Source organism: Stomoxys calcitrans, chromosome 5 (genome assembly GCF_963082655.1).
Source record: "Stomoxys calcitrans chromosome 5, idStoCalc2.1, whole genome shotgun sequence".
NCBI lineage: Eukaryota > Metazoa > Arthropoda > Insecta > Diptera > Muscidae > Stomoxys > Stomoxys calcitrans.
Genome location: NC_081556.1, coordinates 63964679 through 63986399, shown reverse-complemented (window position 1 = coordinate 63986399; position 21721 = coordinate 63964679). Strand labels below are relative to the sequence as shown.

The 21721-nt window shown below is 39.3% G+C and overlaps 1 protein-coding gene across 3 annotated transcripts in view; it reads right to left on the bottom strand.

The window, feature by feature from the left end:
• The window catches only part of LOC106084261 (poly(U)-binding-splicing factor half pint), a 249185-nt gene that overhangs the window by 149529 nt on the left and 77935 nt on the right, over positions 1–21721 (bottom strand). For all 3 annotated transcript variants that reach the window (XM_059369503.1, XM_059369504.1, XM_059369505.1), the window contains one exon: positions 12473–12708. In XM_059369503.1, coding sequence (XP_059225486.1) covers positions 12473–12708 — 236 coding nt within the window. The remainder of the gene's footprint in view (positions 1–12472; positions 12709–21721) is intronic.

Genomic DNA, 21721 nt, shown 5'->3' with positions numbered 1-21721 from the left:
ACATCTTTGGGAACATCTCGAACGCAAATTGAGAACGCGCAATTTTTCGAGCAAGAGTCAAATGCAACAGGTGATAATGGAGGAATGGACTAATATAGACCAAAATATAACCGCTAAATTAGTCCAATCGATGTCAAACCGCACAGTGGGCCAAATGGCAAAAAAATTGGAAATAAGTCTACAACTTTTTATCTGTTGATTTTAGCCATACAAAATGTTCTAGACATTTGTAGAGGAGGACATAGGCTTTCAGAAAAGTGCTGTTGTTGGTCCATATCTTTAATACAGGGTGAGCTACAGGGTGTCAAAGTTGACCACTTTTGACTTCTCCAAGCTTCTGGGGGCCATAACTTTTGATCTACTCAACCGATTTACATGATTTAGGACTCTAGAGAAAGAGCTTGACAAGATCTAAAAAACTTATGCATAAAGTACCATGCCATCGTGTACTGTTAAGGAGTTATGAATTGTTTAATTTTAAAATATGAAAATTTGGCCTTGGTTTTTTTCAGTGTTTTTTTAATAACTCCGTCAATTTTAAAGCTATAAACTTCATACTTCACACAAATTATGCCAGCATATGTGTGCATAAAATACAAAGTGAATCACGTGAATATCTTTGGCGGTTTAAAAATGGCATCGTTTTCAATATGAAAAATATTTTTTTTGTCAAAAAATTGCAAAATTTTTCAAAAAAGATACTCCCATTTCCTTTAAGTTTTCGCAAACTTTGGCCGTCAAAGCATTATCATTTCTTTCCATTTTCACAAAGTCGAGGTATTAAGAAAAGTTTTAAGTGCTAATTTGGCTAATTTCGATATCAAACAACACCGTTATCTTAAGACCAAAATGGCCAATTTTTTTACTAAACTTCAAAAGTTTCTCACTGGAAAAAAAGTTCCACGGGGATTTTTTCGCTTTTTTTGAACTTAAATGAAAGCTTAAAATGTTCCCAACATTTTAAGGTATGTCTCGCCATATCCTAGCCATAAATGAGATCGTAGCGATCAAAATACTGAAAAAAGTCAATTTTCAAGTAGTGCTATATTCATTGCTAAAAAACAAGTATTACGTCACATTTTATTGCAAAGATGTTAAATAAACTTTTATTTGGTAACACTTCTTCTACAAAACACAAAAAGAATCATGGAAATATCTCTATTCTATTCCATTTTATGGAACCGGCAATAAAAAAGTCAATTTTTCAAAAAAGTCGAATTTCCCAAATTTTGTTTTTGTTGTCCTAATTGCACATGACACACTATAGCCATATTTACGCAACATACCTTATCGTAAAGGAAATTTTCATACCTTTCCAACGATGTATAAAACATTTCTCAACTCGGATTCTATCTACTCTAAAATTCATTTACACTTCATTAAACTCTATATAAAAATGTCTATTTGTGAAATGGAACCTTATATGGGGCCTACACTAAAACATTGATAGATTTGCCCAGGGTTTACAATACAAATGTGTTAGAATAAAAAAAGGTCTCCTGCCAAAGTTTAAAAAAATTGGAATAAAAATATGTGTTTTAGAGCGAAAACACTTCGCATCGGCGTGCGTTTATATGTATATTAGCTACTCCCAAAATAAAAAAGCATTTTAGTTTTGTATTATTTGATTTTATTCTCTACCAAATAATCTAAGGTATCAAAATTTAAAAGCTCTTTAATTTGAATGGCATCGGGATCGTCCTTATCTATATCGTCACATATTTTTGGTAGCCATTTAGTTCTGATGCTGTATAGTACCGGATCAGACGATAACAATAAATATTGAAGTAAATCATAATTTTGGTTAAATTTGGTGCTCTTTCGGGTATTGAAAAGCCGGAACTGTTTAACATCTCTATTACGGGATTCCTGAGCTTCTTCTGTAAGTTCTCCTAACGGAAGTATGTTGTATTCCACAATTTCCTTGCCATGATGTAAGACTTTATGTACTGTCGGTGTTAAAGCTTTCCACGAATATAAATCAGATAAAATGTTTTTTGTGTCATTACTATAAGCTTCAAATTTGGTTGAATTTATCATCTTTTTGCTATTGATTACAGCCAAAATCACTTTGAATCGTCTTAGCAAGTGTTCATCAAGACCGGTTATTTTAGATGTCGATACGGGGTCCTCAAAAAACCGCCTTGCCGAGTTGCCATCATTTGTGCTTCCGTATCCGTAAAGAGGTTTATCTATTATAAGTCCCTTTTGTTTAAACTCCAACTGGATTCGATTCTTCTCTTCCTGCCTCATTTTGTGAAGATCTTGGTTGTTTCTAGCAGAGACATCGCGGTTTCCAGGGCTAGTCCGATATTTAAGGTCATACGATAAATGCAAACAATACTCCATGAATCGAATTCTACAGTGCAGGGGCGAAATACCGAAATTGAGCGCATTTTCGTTTACTAAATTTTCATCAGACTTGTCCTCGAATTGCCCATTCTTCTTGCCACAAATATTGCATCTCCAATTGGACATAACGCCAGTTAATGCGTTTGCCACCTTTCCATCGATCATAGTGAGTTGTAGTTGAAACGAAACTTTTATATTTCTTCCCAATTGGTTTATAACAATCATGGGTAATGCAGCAATTTCTTCCTTTATTTCGTTCACCAAAGATCGTGTTGTGTTCCGGTCTTCCTTTGTATACTCAAACCGAATTGGGCGACATAAATATTTTGACCCAGGTGTTCTATTTATCCATATATCTTGAAATGCATTTTCTTTCGATGATGAAGATTGGTCCTTGTACAATCTCATTCTCAATGGTACTAATGATGCCATGAAAATTGATGCGAAGTTGGTATCTATTTCTGTTTGTTGCTTATATTCGGAAAATCCAGATGATCCATCACAACCCCATTTGCTGATCAAAACCACTTCGGAATTATTACATGTGTTCAACTGTTCTTCAGTAAAATTAGAAATAATTCTAACAGCTGTATTTTCAACAAGATCAGCAAGTTTCACTCTTGCTTTTAATTCGTCCACGTATATATTTGATGGCACCATTTTCGTCCTGGTGTTGTACAATTTATGTTTTGAGGGTAAACAACCCCATCCTTTTTCACGAAGAGCCTTCCTCATTGTTGAGTATTTGTTTCTTGAGAGGCCTAGGTTCAAAATCAGGGCCAGTGCATCTTCCTCCGTGAATTCTGTAGTCGATTTTGGAGTTGGAATACTTTCTACCATTCTCTTTACCCTTTTCGGAGATGCTAATGGTAAAACATCGACAATTCGTCCAACATTTTTTGGTTGTGTTTTTAACAATGCTGTTTTGAACGTATCTTTTATTAAATTTGGCGGATGTGCCGCCAATAGTTCCTCTTGTTTTTTCTTTTTGGTTTTCTCCGTAACTTCGTCGTATGCTTTGCTAGGCCGGCCGGGAATCAGCGGTTTAATTTCAATAAGTAGATCCGATTTCAGCCACTTCTCATACATTTTGAAAAACTTGATTTTTGCGAATGAACATTCTGGCAACCTTCTCTCAAATGATTTGTAGAATTTTTCAAGTTTGTCTAAAGCGTCTTTATTTAGCCTTATTCCATATATGTGGTCCAAAGTGTAAACAAGTTCCTTAAATGACTCCGTGTATGATTTGGAATCATTTTTGATGTCCCATACAATTTTCGAAAGAGTGGAATACTTCAGTATGACTTCCATAACTTATAAATGTCCTTTACGCCTCTACAAAATATAATGAAGAAAATTTGGATTTTGTTCAAATATTTATGCAATATATTCACAATTAATGACCCATTTCAGGTATCAGACGCAATCGTAAAAAGGGGTCCAAAGTGCCTCTTTTTACTTACTCTTCTATAATTATTTACCTGGACTCGAATTTGGTTAAAAAAAATGACAATGAATTTTTTATGGGTAGGTTTTTTCACATTCATTGATACGGTGGATTTCCTGGGAATTCGACATAGCGAAACAGGTAACATTTGTCTGCATCAAATCTTAACACAAATATATATATATATGCAGGTATATTTCTAGGTTACTTTTTATTCAAAAATCATCAGCTTACATTAAAAATAGATGTAGGTACTATACAAACGCACGCCGATGCGAAATGTTTTCGCTCTAAAACACATATTTTTATTCCAATTTTTTTAAACTTTGGCAGGAGACCTTTTTTTATTCTAACACATTTGTATTGTAAACCCTGGGCAAATCTATCAATGTTTTAGTGTAGGCCCCATATAAGGTTCCATTTCACAAATAGACATTTTTATATAGAGTTTAATGAAGTGTAAATGAATTTTAGAGTAGATAGAATCCGAGTTGAGAAATGTTTTATACATCGTTGGAAAGGTATGAAAATTTCCTTTACGATAAGGTATGTTGCGTAAATATGGCTATAGTGTGTCATGTGCAATTAGGACAACAAAAACAAAATTTGGGAAATTCGACTTTTTTGAAAAATTGACTTTTTTATTGCCGGTTCCATAAAATGGAATAGAATAGAGATATTTCCATGATTCTTTTTGTGTTTTGTAGAAGAAGTGTTACCAAATAAAAGTTTATTTAACATCTTTGCAATAAAATGTGACGTAATACTTGTTTTTTAGCAATGAATATAGCACTACTTGAAAATTGACTTTTTTCAGTATTTTGATCGCTACGATCTCATTTATGGCTAGGATATGGCGAGACATACCTTAAAATGTTGGGAACATTTTAAGCTTTCATTTAAGTTCAAAAAAAGCGAAAAAATCCCCGTGGAACTTTTTTTCCAGTGAGAAACTTTTGAAGTTTAGTAAAAAAATTGGCCATTTTGGTCTTAAGATAACGGTGTTGTTTGATATCGAAATTAGCCAAATTAGCACTTAAAACTTTTCTTAATACCTCGACTTTGTGAAAATGGAAAGAAATGATAATGCTTTGACGGCCAAAGTTTGCGAAAACTTAAAGGAAATGGGAGTATCTTTTTTGAAAAATTTTGCAATTTTTTGACAAAAAAAATATTTTTCATATTGAAAACGATGCCATTTTTAAACCGCCAAAGATATTCACGTGATTCCTTTTGTATTTTATGCACACATATGCTGGCATAATTTGTGTGAAGTATGAAGTTTATAGCTTTAAAATTGACGGAGTTATTAAAAAAACACTGAAAAAAACCAAGGCCAAATTTTCATATTTTAAAATTAAACAATTCATAACTCCTTAACAGTACACGATGGCATGGTACTTTATGCATAAGTTTTTTAGATCTTGTCAAGCTCTTTCTCTAGAGTCCTAAATCATGTAAATCGGTTGAGTAGATCAAAAGTTATGGCCCCCAGAAGCTTGGAGAAGTCAAAAGTGGTCAACTTTGACACCCTGTAGCTCACCCTGTATTAAAGATATGGACCAACAACAGCACTTTTCTGAAAGCCTATGTCCTCCTCTACAAATGTCTAGAACATTTTGTATGGCTAAAATCAACAGATAAAAAGTTGTAGACTTATTTCCAATTTTTTTGCCATTTGGCCCACTGTGAACCGTTTAAAAGAAGTTATAAGACGCGGTGGTCGAATAACAAAGTATTAATTTTTTTAAATTATGTTATTTATTTTTTTGTTTTTTTGCAATGATGAATACTTTTTTTGTTTAATTTTTTGTGTTCAGCTGTAAAATGGCCCTTTTTGTTCCAATAAATACTATTTTTTTCTTTAAAAACAATGAAATTTTGTACATATATATCACACAAGCACTACTGCATCATTAGTTTAATATGTTTTTATTCCAATTGTCTTTTGTAGGCTTATTAAAAAAAAAACATTGAATGATGAATACTTTTTTTGACCGCTGTAAATTTTATGTGGAATATTTCTTCCTTTGACACTATACTCCTAAAGTGGAATATTGTGGGAGATTTTGGCTAAATTCGAAAACACACTAGCTTGGTTAAGTGGCAAGAGGCAGTCACTTGAACGTTTTCGTCCATTGTGATACCACAGGAAAAGAAGAAGGAAAATGCCTTCTGGTTCCTACCGTTGAACCATTAGATCGCTTTAAAAAGCAATAACTTGTAAATGTTCAATGATAATAATCAGACAGGTTCTCAAAGAAATGAGAACCTACTGACTGTTTGTGCAGGACACAAACACAGAAGGTGTTCTATAGCCTCTTCTTCTTCGACGCCTCACAGCTTCTGCAAAAGTCGTTGCTGGCAACCTTCAGTCTGTCATCATGTTTTCAGATTAGACAGAGTCGTGACGGACACGTCTGTTCTAGCCAGTGACAGCAAAGCGGAGGTCACATAGTTTTGGAATGCTCACAGGACCCTCTTTGTGACCATCTATCATTCGTTGTCCTTCGAGCCTGGTCCTGAAAACTTAGCTTACATGTCGCTAGAGGCATACCCACATATTCCAGTAAGGTAGTTCTAGTCTCGCAAGCTCGTCCACTTTACAATTCTCTGGGATATCTCTGTGGCCCGGCACCCACAACAGGTGAATCTTGAACTGTTCATACATCTCATTGAGAGATCTGCGACAGTCGAGGGCGTTTTTGTATTCAGAAATACAATCTCCAGGGATTTAATGGCTGCCTGGCTGAGAAGATATTTATGACAATCGTCGTTGTGACATTATACTCAACTGTTCCACCACTTCCTTCATTGCTCCCCTTGATACACACTGCAGTGGTCGGGGAACCTTTTCGATATGACCAGTTCTAGATCTTTAGATTACCGTCCAAAACACACTTGGTCGTCTAGTTTAGAACCATGCGTATAGAAATCTATGTAACTTCTATTACCAGGGATATCGTAGTTCCATTCGGTTCTATCGGGAACGGTGGGAACGGAATTTTTTTATAAAAACGCGGATCAGGCAGGGTGTAATCCGTACTACCTGGAACATCGGACAGTGTATCGTCGTAACACATTGTCCATAGCCGCAAATGGCCAAAGGAAAAGCTACTAAGCCTCACTGCAGTGGTCGCAGCAATTTGTCTACCCACGATGTCCAGCGGCATTATATGTAGCATTAAAATCAGTGCATCAGATAGTGCAGAGTATATCTCCCTAAGCCACGGAACCCGTCTATCAGATACAGCTTGTAACTCAACCGGTGATGTAGAGCCTGGCGACTTAAAGGAGTCGAAACTTCTTATCGCCCAAAGGATTTTCGGTTCAGACACAATTTCCCTAATGACCTCCGACAAATACATATCAGTGACAACCTCTTATGGCGCCACGTTGCCCGTTATAGAATTTCCCGGGAAATGTGTATCAACGAATAGATCTAGTGTTTTCTCATTAGACATTGTCCACACAATCTTTGACTTCTGAATATATACCACCGAGAGTTGCCATTTATATTTCGGGATTAGAGAACACAAAAACAAATATTAACCATCATCGAAAATCGCTTTATATTTTTTCAAAATATTCCCCGTTAAGATCTATACACTTTGGTATGCGTTTGAACCAATTGTCGAAGCACTTTTGCAACTCTGATTGAGGTATCTCCAAAACATGTATTCTGAACGCATCAACCGCTTCTTCAGTGTCGAACGATGCTCTCATTTTATTTTTTACGTACGGGAACAAAAAGAAGTCATTCGCCATCAAATCGATGTTTTGAGTGCTCAGAAATGCATTTGTTTCGTATTTTTGGAGCATTTCTTTGAACCAATCGACACGAGCCTTTTTTAACGATTGACAAATTGTGTGGGATCGAACGCGAGCAATTTTTTGTTACGGTCAAATGTTCATGAAATTTTGAATGTAAGCTGGTCCCACTAATGCCTGAGGTTGACCAATATCACGATAGGTCACATTACGATCTTGCAATATCAGTTGGCGCACAGCATCAATGGTTTTGGGAATAACAAGTGATTTTAGACGACCTTCACGAAATTCGTCTTCAAATGAACTACGACCCCGGTTGAATTCACCAATCCATCGATAAATTCACCATTCCTTGATGGATCTTCATTGTCAAAAAATTGAATTAAGTTTATCGATGCACTGTTGTTGAGTTGATTCAAATCGAAAGTTGTAAAAAATAATCGAACAAAAATCTTTACGATTTAATTCAATTTTTTGGGCGAGATTAGTCTTTTAAGTTACTGTAAACAACACAAATAGTGCTCGTATGTAAAAACATTCTGAGTACGTATAACCTCAAAAATGTCAAGCTTTGCGGTAGAGCTGTCAGTTGGAAGATTGCAACACAAGGGTTGTCCAATCCTAGTACCTCCTGTCTGTTCCTTGTAATAGAGATCCGTTCACTCCCTTAATTACAAATAGCCAAATTGCAACTTGTATTATTCGATAAGAAGCTCACCCCATTTTGTAGACATCCGCTTCCCTCATATCTGAAGAAGTGCATCACTTTTTACAATGATGCTCTTCTTCCCCCCAGAAGCGGCTTTAACCAGCACTTATGGTTTGAAGGCGGCATCTCTGAACCGTGTGCCATATATAGGGAAGCCATCCAGTATTGAGACTTGTTTATTTCAAGGCTGGCTACTACTAAATCTTCAGGGCTTAAAGACGGAAGAAGAAAAACATTTAGACTAATCTTTGCAAGAACCCAGACTCTGTGTCTCCCATTCCCCGTACCCTTGAGTAGTCTAAATCCCGAAATTCTTAGTCCACGAACCATTTCTCCACACACCATGGATCATGGGTAGAAACCACGTTAAATCACCCTCCCATCAGGATCACCTTCAGTTCCGCCGAAGTGGATTTACAATGGAGTAGATTTGTCTTCAGAAACCGGACCTAAGTCAGGATACAGAACTTCCATCACTTTTGCGTTAGTCTTGTATTCTGATTCCGCCAGGAGTTCATCTTCAAAAGATTCGAGATCTAGAGCTTGCAGTTCAGCGCTATAAGAAAGAACCTCTAGATTAAGCGGCATATCAAGCGGCAAACAAGCGTCTATACAACATTCATGCAGACACGATTGCAGATGCGGTAAATAGCTATGTGGTGAATGTAGTCCTTGGAGAACGACCGCCTCCCACCTGAAGAAATTGACCTCCCCCGGCATACCAAAGTAGTTCTAGCTCCATTACGGTCCAGCAGATGCAACGCCCTCAACTCCTACAGATCAAGGATTGATGCCGATGTGCAAGATACATGTCCCGATTATGATCAGGGACCACACGATACACGTCACCTGTTTAACTGCCCAGCCAGACCCACTCGTCTCAGACCCAGATCCCTGTGGACGCACCCATCTTAGTCGCAGAGTTCCTGGATCTTGACACTCAACAGAATCAAGCAGACGAAAGATAGAACACAACAAACTGCAACAACAACAACGAACGACGTTTCCTCAACAGAACGATTTCGATATCTTGCAAAATCAATTACTTAGGAGAGTCTTGAATCCAAGGATAGTCCACTTGTCAGAGAACCTATTGTCTTGGCATAGGCGGAATGATGAGAACCAGCCCTACTAGGGCACTAGAGACTATTCTAGATATCCGACCTATTGGCATACAGATTAAGAATTAAAGCGATGGGAGAATAGGAGCAGGCCATACAATCGCGAAATAATCGAGACGACGGTAGGAAACCCTGATGGATAAGAAGAGTTTTTCGATTGGATACCTGAGATAACACTTGAGATCGAGTGAAAACATTACTGCCAGAGGCGCATTCTTGGATTGACGGAACTCTGGTATTACCATCTGGGAGATCATGCTATGCAGTTAGATTAAAGCTGATGGACAGAGTGGGCCTGAGATCTATTTTAGACTGCTTGACCATATCGATACTATCGTGTATATCATCTATATTTTAAACGAAAAAGAGAAGTAACAATCAGGATAACAGTTTATATAGAAGCAACATAAATACATGGACGGATTAAAACCACATTTAAAAAAGTCAGTTGGAAATCATGCTACAAAATTTAAGCTTAGTCGGATGAAAATTGCGCTCTCTTTAGGCTGAAAAAGTAAAAACAGAAAATTTAATAGGGAAGCTATATCAGGTCATGGGCCGATTCGAACGATACTCAACAAGAAGGACGATTGAAAATTGTTTATAGGATACATTCACAGTCGCCTTGCTTATTTTTTATTCAAATTTGCGAATAGTGTAACTTTTCCGACGCTGAAAGCCTGGGTTCAAATTCTGGCGGGATCATCAGACAATTTTTCAGCGGTGGTTATCGACATTTGAGAGGTACTTAGCCATGTAAAAACTTCTCCCCAAAGATGTGTCGCTCTGCTGCACGCCGTTCGGACTCGGCTATAAGAAGAAGGTCCCTTATCATTGAGCTTAAAATTGAATCGGACAGCACTCATTGATATGTGAGAAGTTGCCCCAGTTCCTTAATGGAATGTTCATGGGCAAATTTGCAATTTATTTATCACTTTTCCGATAGTATCGATAGGAAAAATATCAATCGATATTCAGCCAAAAACTAAAATATAGATATTGTCGATAGTGCCATCGATATTTTGCCAGATCAGATAACAGACACCGATACTTAGGTAGGAACCCTTTGTTCAACCTAACCTAAACTATTACTGAGCTTAAAATTTAATCGGACTGCACTAACTGATGTGAGAGATGTATCCCTTGTTCCTTAATGGAATGTACATTTACAATTTAGTAGTATACATACCCATTGTAATATAAACTTTTTATTAATTACGGAAAAATTAAACATTCGAGTTTTTACATTTCAGATATTCACGTTCAATAAATAAATACAGATTTCGAACGATTTTACTCGATGTAAAGTTTTTCGTCTCTGTTTTGTAGTCCAATCTAGACTTGAAGAGGTCTACCGCTTTGCTATCGCTGGTTAGAACAGACGTCTCAGTCTACGTGTCCGTCATGACAGGTCACTGTCTGATCGGAAAACTTGCTTACAGACTGAATGTTGCAAGTAACGACTTCTGCAGAAGTTTTAAAGACGACAAGGAAGAGGAGAATATGGACCATCTGCAGTTTGTTTGCTCCGCACTGGCAGGCGGAAGGAGTTCCACTTTAGCTTCTCATTTCTTTGAGAAATTGTCTGATTTAGCGGATGTTAGGCTGCAGTATGTTGTTTCCATGCATGATATTATTGGGTTCACTTTTTTGAGTGTACATGACAAGACATAAAACAACATTACAAGACGATTATAAAAATTATATTCTATGAGCAACAAAGGAATAAAGATAAATAAAAAAAGTAAAACCAAGGATTACGTATTAGAAACACAATGAAGCGAAAATTAAATCAATATCATAATTTTTTGTGATTTATTAATTTACTATTCGAAGTTATGGTAAGATGAAATTGGAATTAAATACTTAAATATATTACATATTACTTAGATCGTAATTATGCTATTATATGTATATCTCCTGCGGCAAACAATTCAAGGTTTAATAAAGAAAAAAAGAACAAGTGGCTCTCCACCGATCAAAACACGAGAAATGATTCAACCAGCGAGGATCATTACTTCGTTGCAGCAAAGGCTCGCAAGCGTTTAAGCGTAGAGAGAAACGTACGTTCAGACTCTACACGGAACCCACATGTCGAAAAATTGCAAACGTAGTAGATGGCAACGACATACTCCAATCGACTGACCAAATCGATTGATAAAAGCTCTTCTTGTTCCGATGTTATAGCGTCGAAATGGCAACTCCATGTAAAATGTCGCAAAACCCGTACTTGGGCAACGACAGCCTACCCCAAGAAACCCATGATACGACCAAGAGTGTCGACAAGAATGCGGCAGACTGAGCAACTCTGCATCACAATAAGTTTCCTACCCATCCCATACAATGTACTATCGAAAGTACTGTGAGAAAGATTAAAATCTAAAATCTAGCAAATAATTCGGTCCCATCAATGTGGCTTTAGGCCTTGTACATACACCATAAATCCAATATTTACTCTGCGCCAAATCCTGGAAAGGCAGAGAATGACAAATCAACACGTAACCTCTTTCGTCTGCTACAGAGCCGCTTTCAGCAGCCCTACACATTCAAATGTATTTCAAGCCATGTCTGAGTTTGGCATCCCTGCAAAATTGATAAGACTGCAGAACGATGCTCGCCAATACACGTTCCTCAAAAAGAAATGGAGAGAACTACCCCGAACCGTTTAACACCAAACGAGGTTTTAGACAGGGAGAAAGCTTATGTGTGATTTCATTAAGAAGTGAATAGAAAAACATATGCTACTCGCCTCTGTCGACAATATAGATATTATCGGTTGATAATCAGAAATATCAAATGCAACAGTTGCGATGGCTAGGTCATTTTGTCAGAATGAATGAAAGAACTCCAGCTAAGAAGTATTTTGAAGTCGACCATAATAGCATGTGTAAAAGGGGAAACCCAAAACTTCGATGGAAAAACAAATGGTGATAGACATCTCGAAACTAGGTGTCAGAGATTGGAGAAGGAGGATAGAAGGTCGAGGTGCTTGGAAATCTATCTATGTTCGGCTAGTGGAACAAATGTTCTGTAATGGTCGCCTAAAGAAAAAAATTAAAGGGTTATAATTACCTGTTGTTGATGAGCGAGAGTTTGTTTCATCAGTACCATTTTAATACTCTGCTCCATTGCATACTTTTTTGCTTTGCTGACAGCTTCATGTTGCTCTGAAGATAGTTTTGGAAGGGCACCACCGAGTAACCCAAGTAATGGCGATCGGGTTCCTGGTCCAAATTTGACGTCTCCTGTCTGCTTTAGGTCATATATGGGTTGCAAAATGTAAGGAATTTTTATATCGGATGATTTACCTAAAAAAGATTTTTGTATTAAAAGCTAAACGAAAAAATATTATATTTTGCAAACAAAAACGAAATGATCAACTTATTTGATAAAAAATTATTTTTGCAATCGTTATTATGGTCGTCGACTTCCGTTCGTGACCTTATGACCGTGATTCACATAAGTAGTCCCCGTCTTTACAACGTTGTAAAATTTTATTATTTATGCCAAAAGACAACCAAGGAATCTCGGTAAAATGTTTATACGGCCCCATTGTCGGCCGATGGTTTCAACTAGCATCGGGAGCATTGTTTAACCTGCTCTTGCGAAAGACCATCGCAAGAGCAGGTTACAACAACAACAACAACAACCATCGGTTTCTGAATTAAATTTTTGCAAAGATGTGAACGTTAAATAGTCTACATAGGCTAGACATTAATGTTGCTAGATGAGCCCAGTGTTTGTTTTCTTATGCCTAACCCATTTACACCAAGACTCTTGTCCGCAGAATCCGTTCGTGCCTCACTTTTTTCAAATGTCACATGATATAGATCAAATAACAAAATTAAACTTTTTCGAAAACAACAGGAAAAACTAAAAAAAGGAAACATAGAAAATACGTGTATCGGTGTTTTGAAAGTTTACATCGAAAAGTACCCAAACAAGAGGGGGAAGTTCCCCCATTCTGGACATTTTTCTAAATATTCCATTTACGATAGTTTATAATCCTTTAATTTTAGGTGTATAGTGAATTCGGCAATATTACTGATAAGACTACCAGCAATTCTATTATAGAATATTTCAACCCTCAACCGGCTCACTAAAAAGATCTTTTTGGGCGGCCCCTTTTTCAAAAAGGCGGTAAAAACTCACTTAAAATGAGTTAAAATGAAGCCTATAGATTACATAATCCTTACAGACTAAAGAGTAGGCATAGAATGGACTCCAAAGACCCAACAGCTGCGGTGGTGGTATCAGACCGTAGCATGTTTTCTGCTACTAAAGCCTCGACTGGCTTCACTAGCCGACAGACGACTGATCGGCAGGGGCTTCTGTCTTCGTCAGAAGACACCTGGTTCGAGTCTAAAGGAAAAGGCCGAACCTATTCCTTCTCCGCATGCCTATAATTTGCCTAGGACATCGGCCTTTCCCGGCAAACCAACACGTTCTTTAAGAGGTTGGAATAATAGAAGACGCATCGCTCTCAGGTTTATTGAGAGGCTTGATGCGAATGATCCTCTGACTGATAGGTAGAGATTCCTTAAATTGGGCTTGGGAATTTGCTGCACAGGCTACCCCAAAGACTACACGACTAGATTCGGAAACTGCACCGCAGTCAGCCAAAAGGCTGCGGTCACCTGGAGGACATCCCATACCTAAAAGAACTAGGGCGAACAACAGTAAGATGGGTTCAAGAACCTTTGCTAATGTCGCTAGGGACAGTTTGGTGATGACAGTTGTCGACAAGGGAGAAAAACAGGGCTGCATACCCAGGAATAATTGTAGTGGGATAGTCAATGTCAATGACTGTCATCAGTATACTTCGATGTCCTTGCGGAATTTCCAGGGTTTCCTCCAGTTTGTGACAATGCAGGCTGGTATCGAGGCCGATACAAACCAATTGCCCCGGCGATCAACGCTCAATTGTAATTTATTGTTGTGCGCTAAAAAAGCTTGGTGAGTTCTGGCCAGGTGCAGCACAGATTTAGTCAAGAAGGCAGATATTCCTTCTCGACCAATGGCGCATGCTTGAAAACCAAGGATTCCCTCAGATCCTAAAGCGATACTTGGAAGACTAAGGGAATGTAATCCTAATCTTTCAACCACCGACTGGAAGATTGGTAGATTGGATGAGGCTGATGGTGACCGGAGACATGCAGTAATCGTATTAAACTCCGGCTGTCTCGCAGACCTCAACAAGTCTGAAGGGGTTGTATCCTACGGATTCAACAACTTGAAACTGAAGGTCTATAGAAGCAGTGGGGTTGGGGAATCAGGAGACGACTCAGCAGTTGTTGCTGAACACTTGCCTGAGGAACTATCGAACACATCGCTAAACTCTGGCGGATTGCAGGAGCCTGAAAATCCCCCTGCCACAATTGAGACAGGAGGGGATGCCATCGAAACGGGACCCGACAAGACCTGTGTGGGTGGGTCACAAAATTGGTATGGGCTCAAAGAGCGCGCCAGCGGGGAAGCACGGAACTCCGAAAGTACTTCCACAGCAGGAGTTAGTGAAAAATCTAAGGAGAAATCGTTCACACCGCAAATGCCCAGTGTCCTAAGGAAGAGTGTTTCCACAGCTTTCTCCCCTGCTCCTGGACGCGCATCATGACAAGTTCTAACGAATCTTTTGATTATGAATTCCTGGTGGAGTCAGAAGACAAGGCTAACACAACAGTGGTGGAAGTTCTGAATCCAGACTATGGTCCTGATCCTACAGATAAATCTCCACCATTGTAAGGACGCTTCGGCGGCACTAAAGGTCCTCCTGATGGCTGGGGGATTTGAAGTGGTTCTTATCCAGGAACTATGGGTTCGTGGAGGAGTGGTACGTGGACTAAGAATTCCAGAATTTAAAGTTCTCAAGGGTACGGGGAATGGGGGACACAGAACCTGTATTCTTGCAAAGGGTAGTCAAAATGTTTTTCTTCTTCCGTCGCTTAGCACTGAAGATTTAGTAGTAGCCAGCCTTGAAATAAATATGTCTCATTACTGGCTGGCTTCCCTATATATGGCACACGATTCAGAGATGACGCCTTCAAACCTTAAGTCGCTGGCTAAAGCTGCTTCTGTAAGGAAGAAAAGCCTCATTGTAGAAAGCCTCATTCCCAGATATGGGGAAGTTTGGATGTCAGCGAAAGGGGTGAGCTGCTTATTGAATATATTATATTTAGCAATCTGGCGATTTGTAACAAAGGGGATAAACCGACCTTTATTACCAGGAACTGGCAGAAGGAACTAGATATTACCTTTGTATTTAAAGGTATAAGTGGAAGAATATGCGACTGGGAAGTGTTGGATGACAGAAGAAAGGCGGATTGGGATAAATTTCGGCACAAATTCTGCACCACTATCCCTTCTAGACTAGAAAAGGAAGTGGAAACTACGGAGGATATAGACATAGTGGTCAAGCGGATCACGAAGGCCCTGAATGACTAGCTTGTGTCAGCATGCCCTAGTGCCAAGCGAAGGCACTAGGTGCTATACGGATGGTTCAAAACTAATCGACCAGGTGGGCTTTGGGGTGGTCTCTAGAACTTGCCATATCAAAAAGGTTACCCGACCACTGCAGTGTGTATCAAGCAGAGATCCTTGCAATTAAGGAAGTGGTGGAATGGCTAAGACATAATGTCATTACGACGTTTGGCATAAATATCTTCTCAGGCAGCCATTAAATCCCTGGAGAACGTATTTCTGAACACAAAAACCGCCTTCGAAATTCACCTGTTCTGGGTGCCGCGCCACAGAGATATCCTAGGGAATTCTAAAGCAGACGAGCTTGCGAGACTAGGAGCTACCTTACACACTCCAGGGACACTGGAATCTGTGGGAATGCCTTCAGCGACATGTAACTTAAGTTTCAGGACCAGGCCTAAAGGGCGACGAATGTTAGATGGGCACAATGCTGTGAGCATTCCAAAACTATGTGGCCTCATTGGTTAGAACAGACGTCTCAATCATTGTGTCATGACAGATCACTGTCGAATCGGAAAACGTGCTGACAGACTGACGGTTGCCAGCAACGACTTTTGCAGAAGCTATGAAGACATTGAGGAAGAAGAGACTATAGAACACCTTCTGTGTTTGTCCCGCACTAGCAGTTAGAAGCGGTTCCACATTAGGTTCTCATTTCTTTAAGAACCTCTCTGATAAAGCGGATATGAACATTCGCAAGTTATTGGGCTTTTGAAAGCGATCTGGATGGTTCAACGGTAGGAAGTAGAAGGCATCTTCCTTCTTCTGTTCCTGTGGTATCACAATGGACGAAAACGTCTAAGTGAGTCTGATGGCAGACGGCCACTTAAAACTAACCTAACCTACAGACTAAAGTATTGGGTTGCCCAAAAAGTAATTGCGGATTTTTCATATAATCGGCGTTGACAAATTTTTTTACAGCTTGTGACTCTGTAATTGCATTCTTTCTTCTGTCAGTTATCAGCTGTTACTTTTAGCATGATTTAGAAAAAAAGTGTAAAAAAAGTATATTTGATTAAAGTTCATTCTAAGTTTTATTAAAAATGCATTTACTTTCTTTTTTAAAAAATCCGCAATTACTTTTTGGGCAACCCAATATATGCTAACGACCTTATTCAAATAGTTCTATAAAGGAAATATGTCAAGTAAACCTATTTTAAATCTACATTAAGTTTTGTGAATAAGGCCGTAAATATATATATATTTTTTTAGATTCAAAATAAAAATAAAATATGTATATAAGTAAAGCAATGAATTCTTTTAACAGAATCACGTTTTTCAGAGAGATCGATGAGGCTATACAAGTTTTTAACTTCAACAAAGAAGCTACATAAAGGTTCGTTGTTTTCTTAGTTTGATGTAAAATAATTTCGTTGGAGCAGTTGATAGGTATAGGATGATCTTAAAGGAATATTTATGTCAATTCTATTCAAAATTTAATCGGAGATTATTTTGCCTTGCATAATTTTGAGAAGGAACGTAATATTTAAAAATTTATAGTAGCCGTTGAGTGCTTTCATTTCGCTCCTCAAAGAAAAATGTCCGTATTTCGGAATAGGTACTATCTATTACGAAAAATGTTAAAGCCTTTTTGGAGTAGGCTAGAAATAGACTCCAAAGATAAAACAGCTGCGGTGGTGGACCAGACCTGCCAGTGTCCTGTGGATGTAGACAAAGGAGGCGCGCACGGCCCCTCAGTCTTCATGGAGGACTGTGACTTCCAAAAGGTTGTCACAACCATCAGGGAAGGGAAGATGCTCGATGAGAAAGGTTAGAAGCCGCCCTCTTACACCGGAGTGGCAAGGAAGCACAACAGAGATGAGATGACTTATGAAGTCATCGATATCGGCTGTGCATCCGATAGGATTCCACCAGATCGTCGGTCCCAAGTGAGGCATTTGGTAAACGAACAAGTTATCGAATACGTGTTGAACTCTAAAGGGGATTCACCCATACGAATTATGAGCTGCGAGTTTAGAGGGGGCATCTTAACGCTGAGCTTTGCGTGTGCGGAATGTGTTCATATCGTTAAAAAGCTTGTTGGAAGTATCCACACTCCCTGAGGCACAAAGCTCGACCTTGTGAGAAAGATCGGCATCCCCCAGCTCACAAAGGCGACAGTTTTCGTCAAGGATGAGGGCGGCGAATTCAATGGATAAAAATCCTAATGCTGAAACATCAAGCAGTGCAGTGACAGAGAACTCAATACCGCCTAACGCACAGGGAGCAGACAATGAGACCGTGATATACTCCCAAGAATCCCATTTACTCAAGATTCGGAAGACTAGGATAGGCAAAGATCTTAATATTTAAACATCAGGCAGTGCAGTGCAGGGAAACTTAATACAGGCTAATTAGCAGGGAGCAGACGATGAGATCATCACCTACTCCCAAGAAATCCATCTAATGGAGGACCAATGATTGAGGTAAACCTGAAAAACCTACACCGGAGCGAGACAGCTATACACGCTCTGATGGGGAAAATCAGCAAGGGCAAGATTCATTTTGTCTTAATTCAGGAGCCATGGACCACCCGGAACTGTTAATTATTCTGTTTCAACACTGATACTCGACTGAGGATCCGCCTTATTTCTGATAAAATTTTAAAGTATGTATTTATCCGAGAGATGTCAACGCCGGAAGCAACAGGGAGACGATGGAGCTTACCTGGCTTCACTTTATCTGCCTTTCGACTCTCTGAAACTGCTACCTATGTCAGAACTGCAAACGGTTGGTGAGAAAGCAAAACAGACCGGAAATGAGGTAGGGTGTGATGCGAACTCTCACCACATTTCGTGGGGTAGTACCAACACTAATAAGCGGGGCCAAGCCCTGGCAGAGTTCTTGAATACTAACTACCTAATAGCACTTAATATTGGTAACACCGCTACCTTTGGTAATAGGATTAGGGAGGAGATATTAGATGTGACGATATGTTTGGAAAATCTAATCGATGATGTTCAGAATTGGAGGGTCTCCACGGAACACTCTTTCTTTGACCACCGCTACATTAGGTTTAGATTAACACGGCCAGCACCAAATCCGATAAGCTTCCGGAATAAGTTGTGGACAAAATTCGGAAGACTACTCAAAAGAAGACTTGGGCAAGATAATATAGATTGTCCAAGCATAGAAGACATTGACGAAAATATCAACAGGATTACGACTGTACTGGTGGGATCTTTCGAAGATAGTTGTCCTCTTCGGGAACGGAAATCAGCCCAAAAAAACCGTGAATGGCCGGGGGGATTCGCAATATTGAGAAAGATTACCAGAGCGGCAAAACGTGCCTCCTGGAAGCTTTTCTGCAAACAGGTCGATAACATTAATGGCGCCGCCAAGATAAAAAAGTTTCTCTCAAAAACCCATGTCCAAATTGAAGCTTTAGTAGATTACATGGGAGTGAGAGCAGAGACAACGGAGACATGTTGAGGCTTTTGGTGAAAACTCATTTTCCACTGGATACGACGGGACTCTCGAACACCGGAATTTTGGAATAATGATGTTGATCGAAGGTTTATAATTACGAAATTTATGGTGAAGGAATCCTTGGGGAGCTTCAAACCATTTAAGTCACTCGGACCTGATGGAATATTTCCGACGTTATTACAGAAGGAGGCAGACTATCTGGCGCCCCACCGAAAGCCGGACAAGGGTGGTATTTATGGCCAATTCCGGCAAGGCAAGTTATGCAAAACCAAGTTACTCAAAACCATGGAATGATTTGTGAACACTATGATAAAGAGTAGGACATCCAGCAATCTGCTTAAATACAAACAGCATGCCTATGTTAAGAGCAGTTTGGTGGAGACTGCCATGCACGAGGTTGTGCATAATATAGAAGAATCCTTCGATGGCAATACGTACACACTGGCGGTATGCATTGACATCGAGGGGTTTTTAACAATGTGCGGACCGACACATTCATCCAGTCCTTAGACGAATACGGGTGGACCCGGTCTTTAGAGACTGGAAAACCCATATCCTAAGGAACAGATGCATAAATGACATCAACATTAGTGAGAAAGTAGCACGGGGCACGCCACCCAGGGCCATTTTATCGCCACCATAAATAACCTATTAAGGATGCTGACTGAGGAGGGATTTGAACCCGAATGGGTCTTGCATATGACTGGGCTGTCGATATCTGACAAGGTCAAATACTTTGGTGTGATCTTGCACAGGAAACTGAATTGGAAGTGTCACGTTCAGGAGCGTACTGAGAAGGCTTACAGATGTTGGGCACTATGTAGATGTGAAATGAGGCCTGCATCGGAGGATAGTCCACTGGCTCTACAGGAGCGTGATTAGATCAATGTTTATTTACACCTCAGTAGTTTCTTGGACTGCTTTGGAGAAAAAATAACCATAAAACAGGTTTAGAGAAAATGTCGTCGTGGCATAGGCGGAGCGATGAGGACCACGCCCACTAGGGCAGAATCGATTGAGGATGGGAGAGGTTTTCAACCGGATACCTGAGACGAAACTTATGGTTGAGTGCGAGGCACTGCTGTTAGCGACACAGTCTTGGACTGACGGAACCCTAGTATTGCCATCTGGAAGATCATGTTACACGGATTGATCAAAGCTAGAGAACAGAGTGGGCCTGGAGGTATACATTCAGAACAGAGTGGGCCTGGGGGTACACATGCGCATGTAACACTGTGGAACAGCGAAACGGTGGGTAGGCACATAGGACAACGAGGCGCATATGAACCAAAAAAAAACATTGAAAATAATTTTAATCTAATTTTATTTCGATTATTTATGTTAATAATTACAAAAAGTTATGTTACACCGTGACCAATTTTAATTCTTTGTATTCAGCAATTGATTCCATATCCATAGATTTCCAGAAGTGGTTTTTATGCGAATACACTAACACAGCATCCTTTTCCACACAAGAGATTATCATGTTTTAATATACTATATACAAAGCTCAACAACACTTCTGGCGCGATGACAAGAATACAAATGTGACGCCGTCAATTCTTAATAGAGTCCTTTGTCTGGTATTTAATTGATACCAAATGGAATTAAAAATCTTTGTTGATGACGCGAACAAAATAATACCTGGCGGTATTGGCAAAGTACCATAATTTTTTTATCAGTGTACACGTGTTTTTTCTTTTTACCTCCTCTTTCATAATCTGTGCTTTTTCCTGTTATTTTTTGTTGTGTTCCACAAAAATTTTTAAAATTTTTAGGAACATGACGTAACAATTCTCTGCTTCAAATTGCAAATTTTGCCCATGAACATTCCATTTAGAAACAGAGGCAAACTTCTCACATATTAATGAGTGCAGTCCGATTCAAGTTTAAGTTCAATGACAAGGAGCCTCCTTTTATAGCCGAGTCCGACCGGCGTGCCGCAGAGCGACACCCCTTTGGGAGAAGTTTTTACATGGCATAGTACCTCACAAATGTTACCAGCACTGGGAGGGCAAAACCACCGCAGAAAATTTCTTCTGTGGTCTCGCCAGGATTCGAACATAGGCGTTTAGGACATGGTAACCTCTAACGGACATGCTAACCTCTGCGCTACGATGGTCTCCACTGCTTCATTGAGTACTATTCCCTAATATGATTAGTCCAAATAGTCAACCAGTTACATTTCTGTCGGTGCCCGAAAACTCTGTTTATAACATCCCAACGCATGGAAGGAAGTTAGGCCGCTTCTCTACAGTCACTTACATCACACCATGAAACAAAGCATAAAGACAGCTATCTTCTAGGAACGGCTAACGGGGAAGCGAAATGTTTGCTACGCTTGTCAAGCTGTGTTGTAGATGCTACTTCAAGGTTTGTACTTTTAGAATCAAATCCCTTTCGACACTGGTTTTA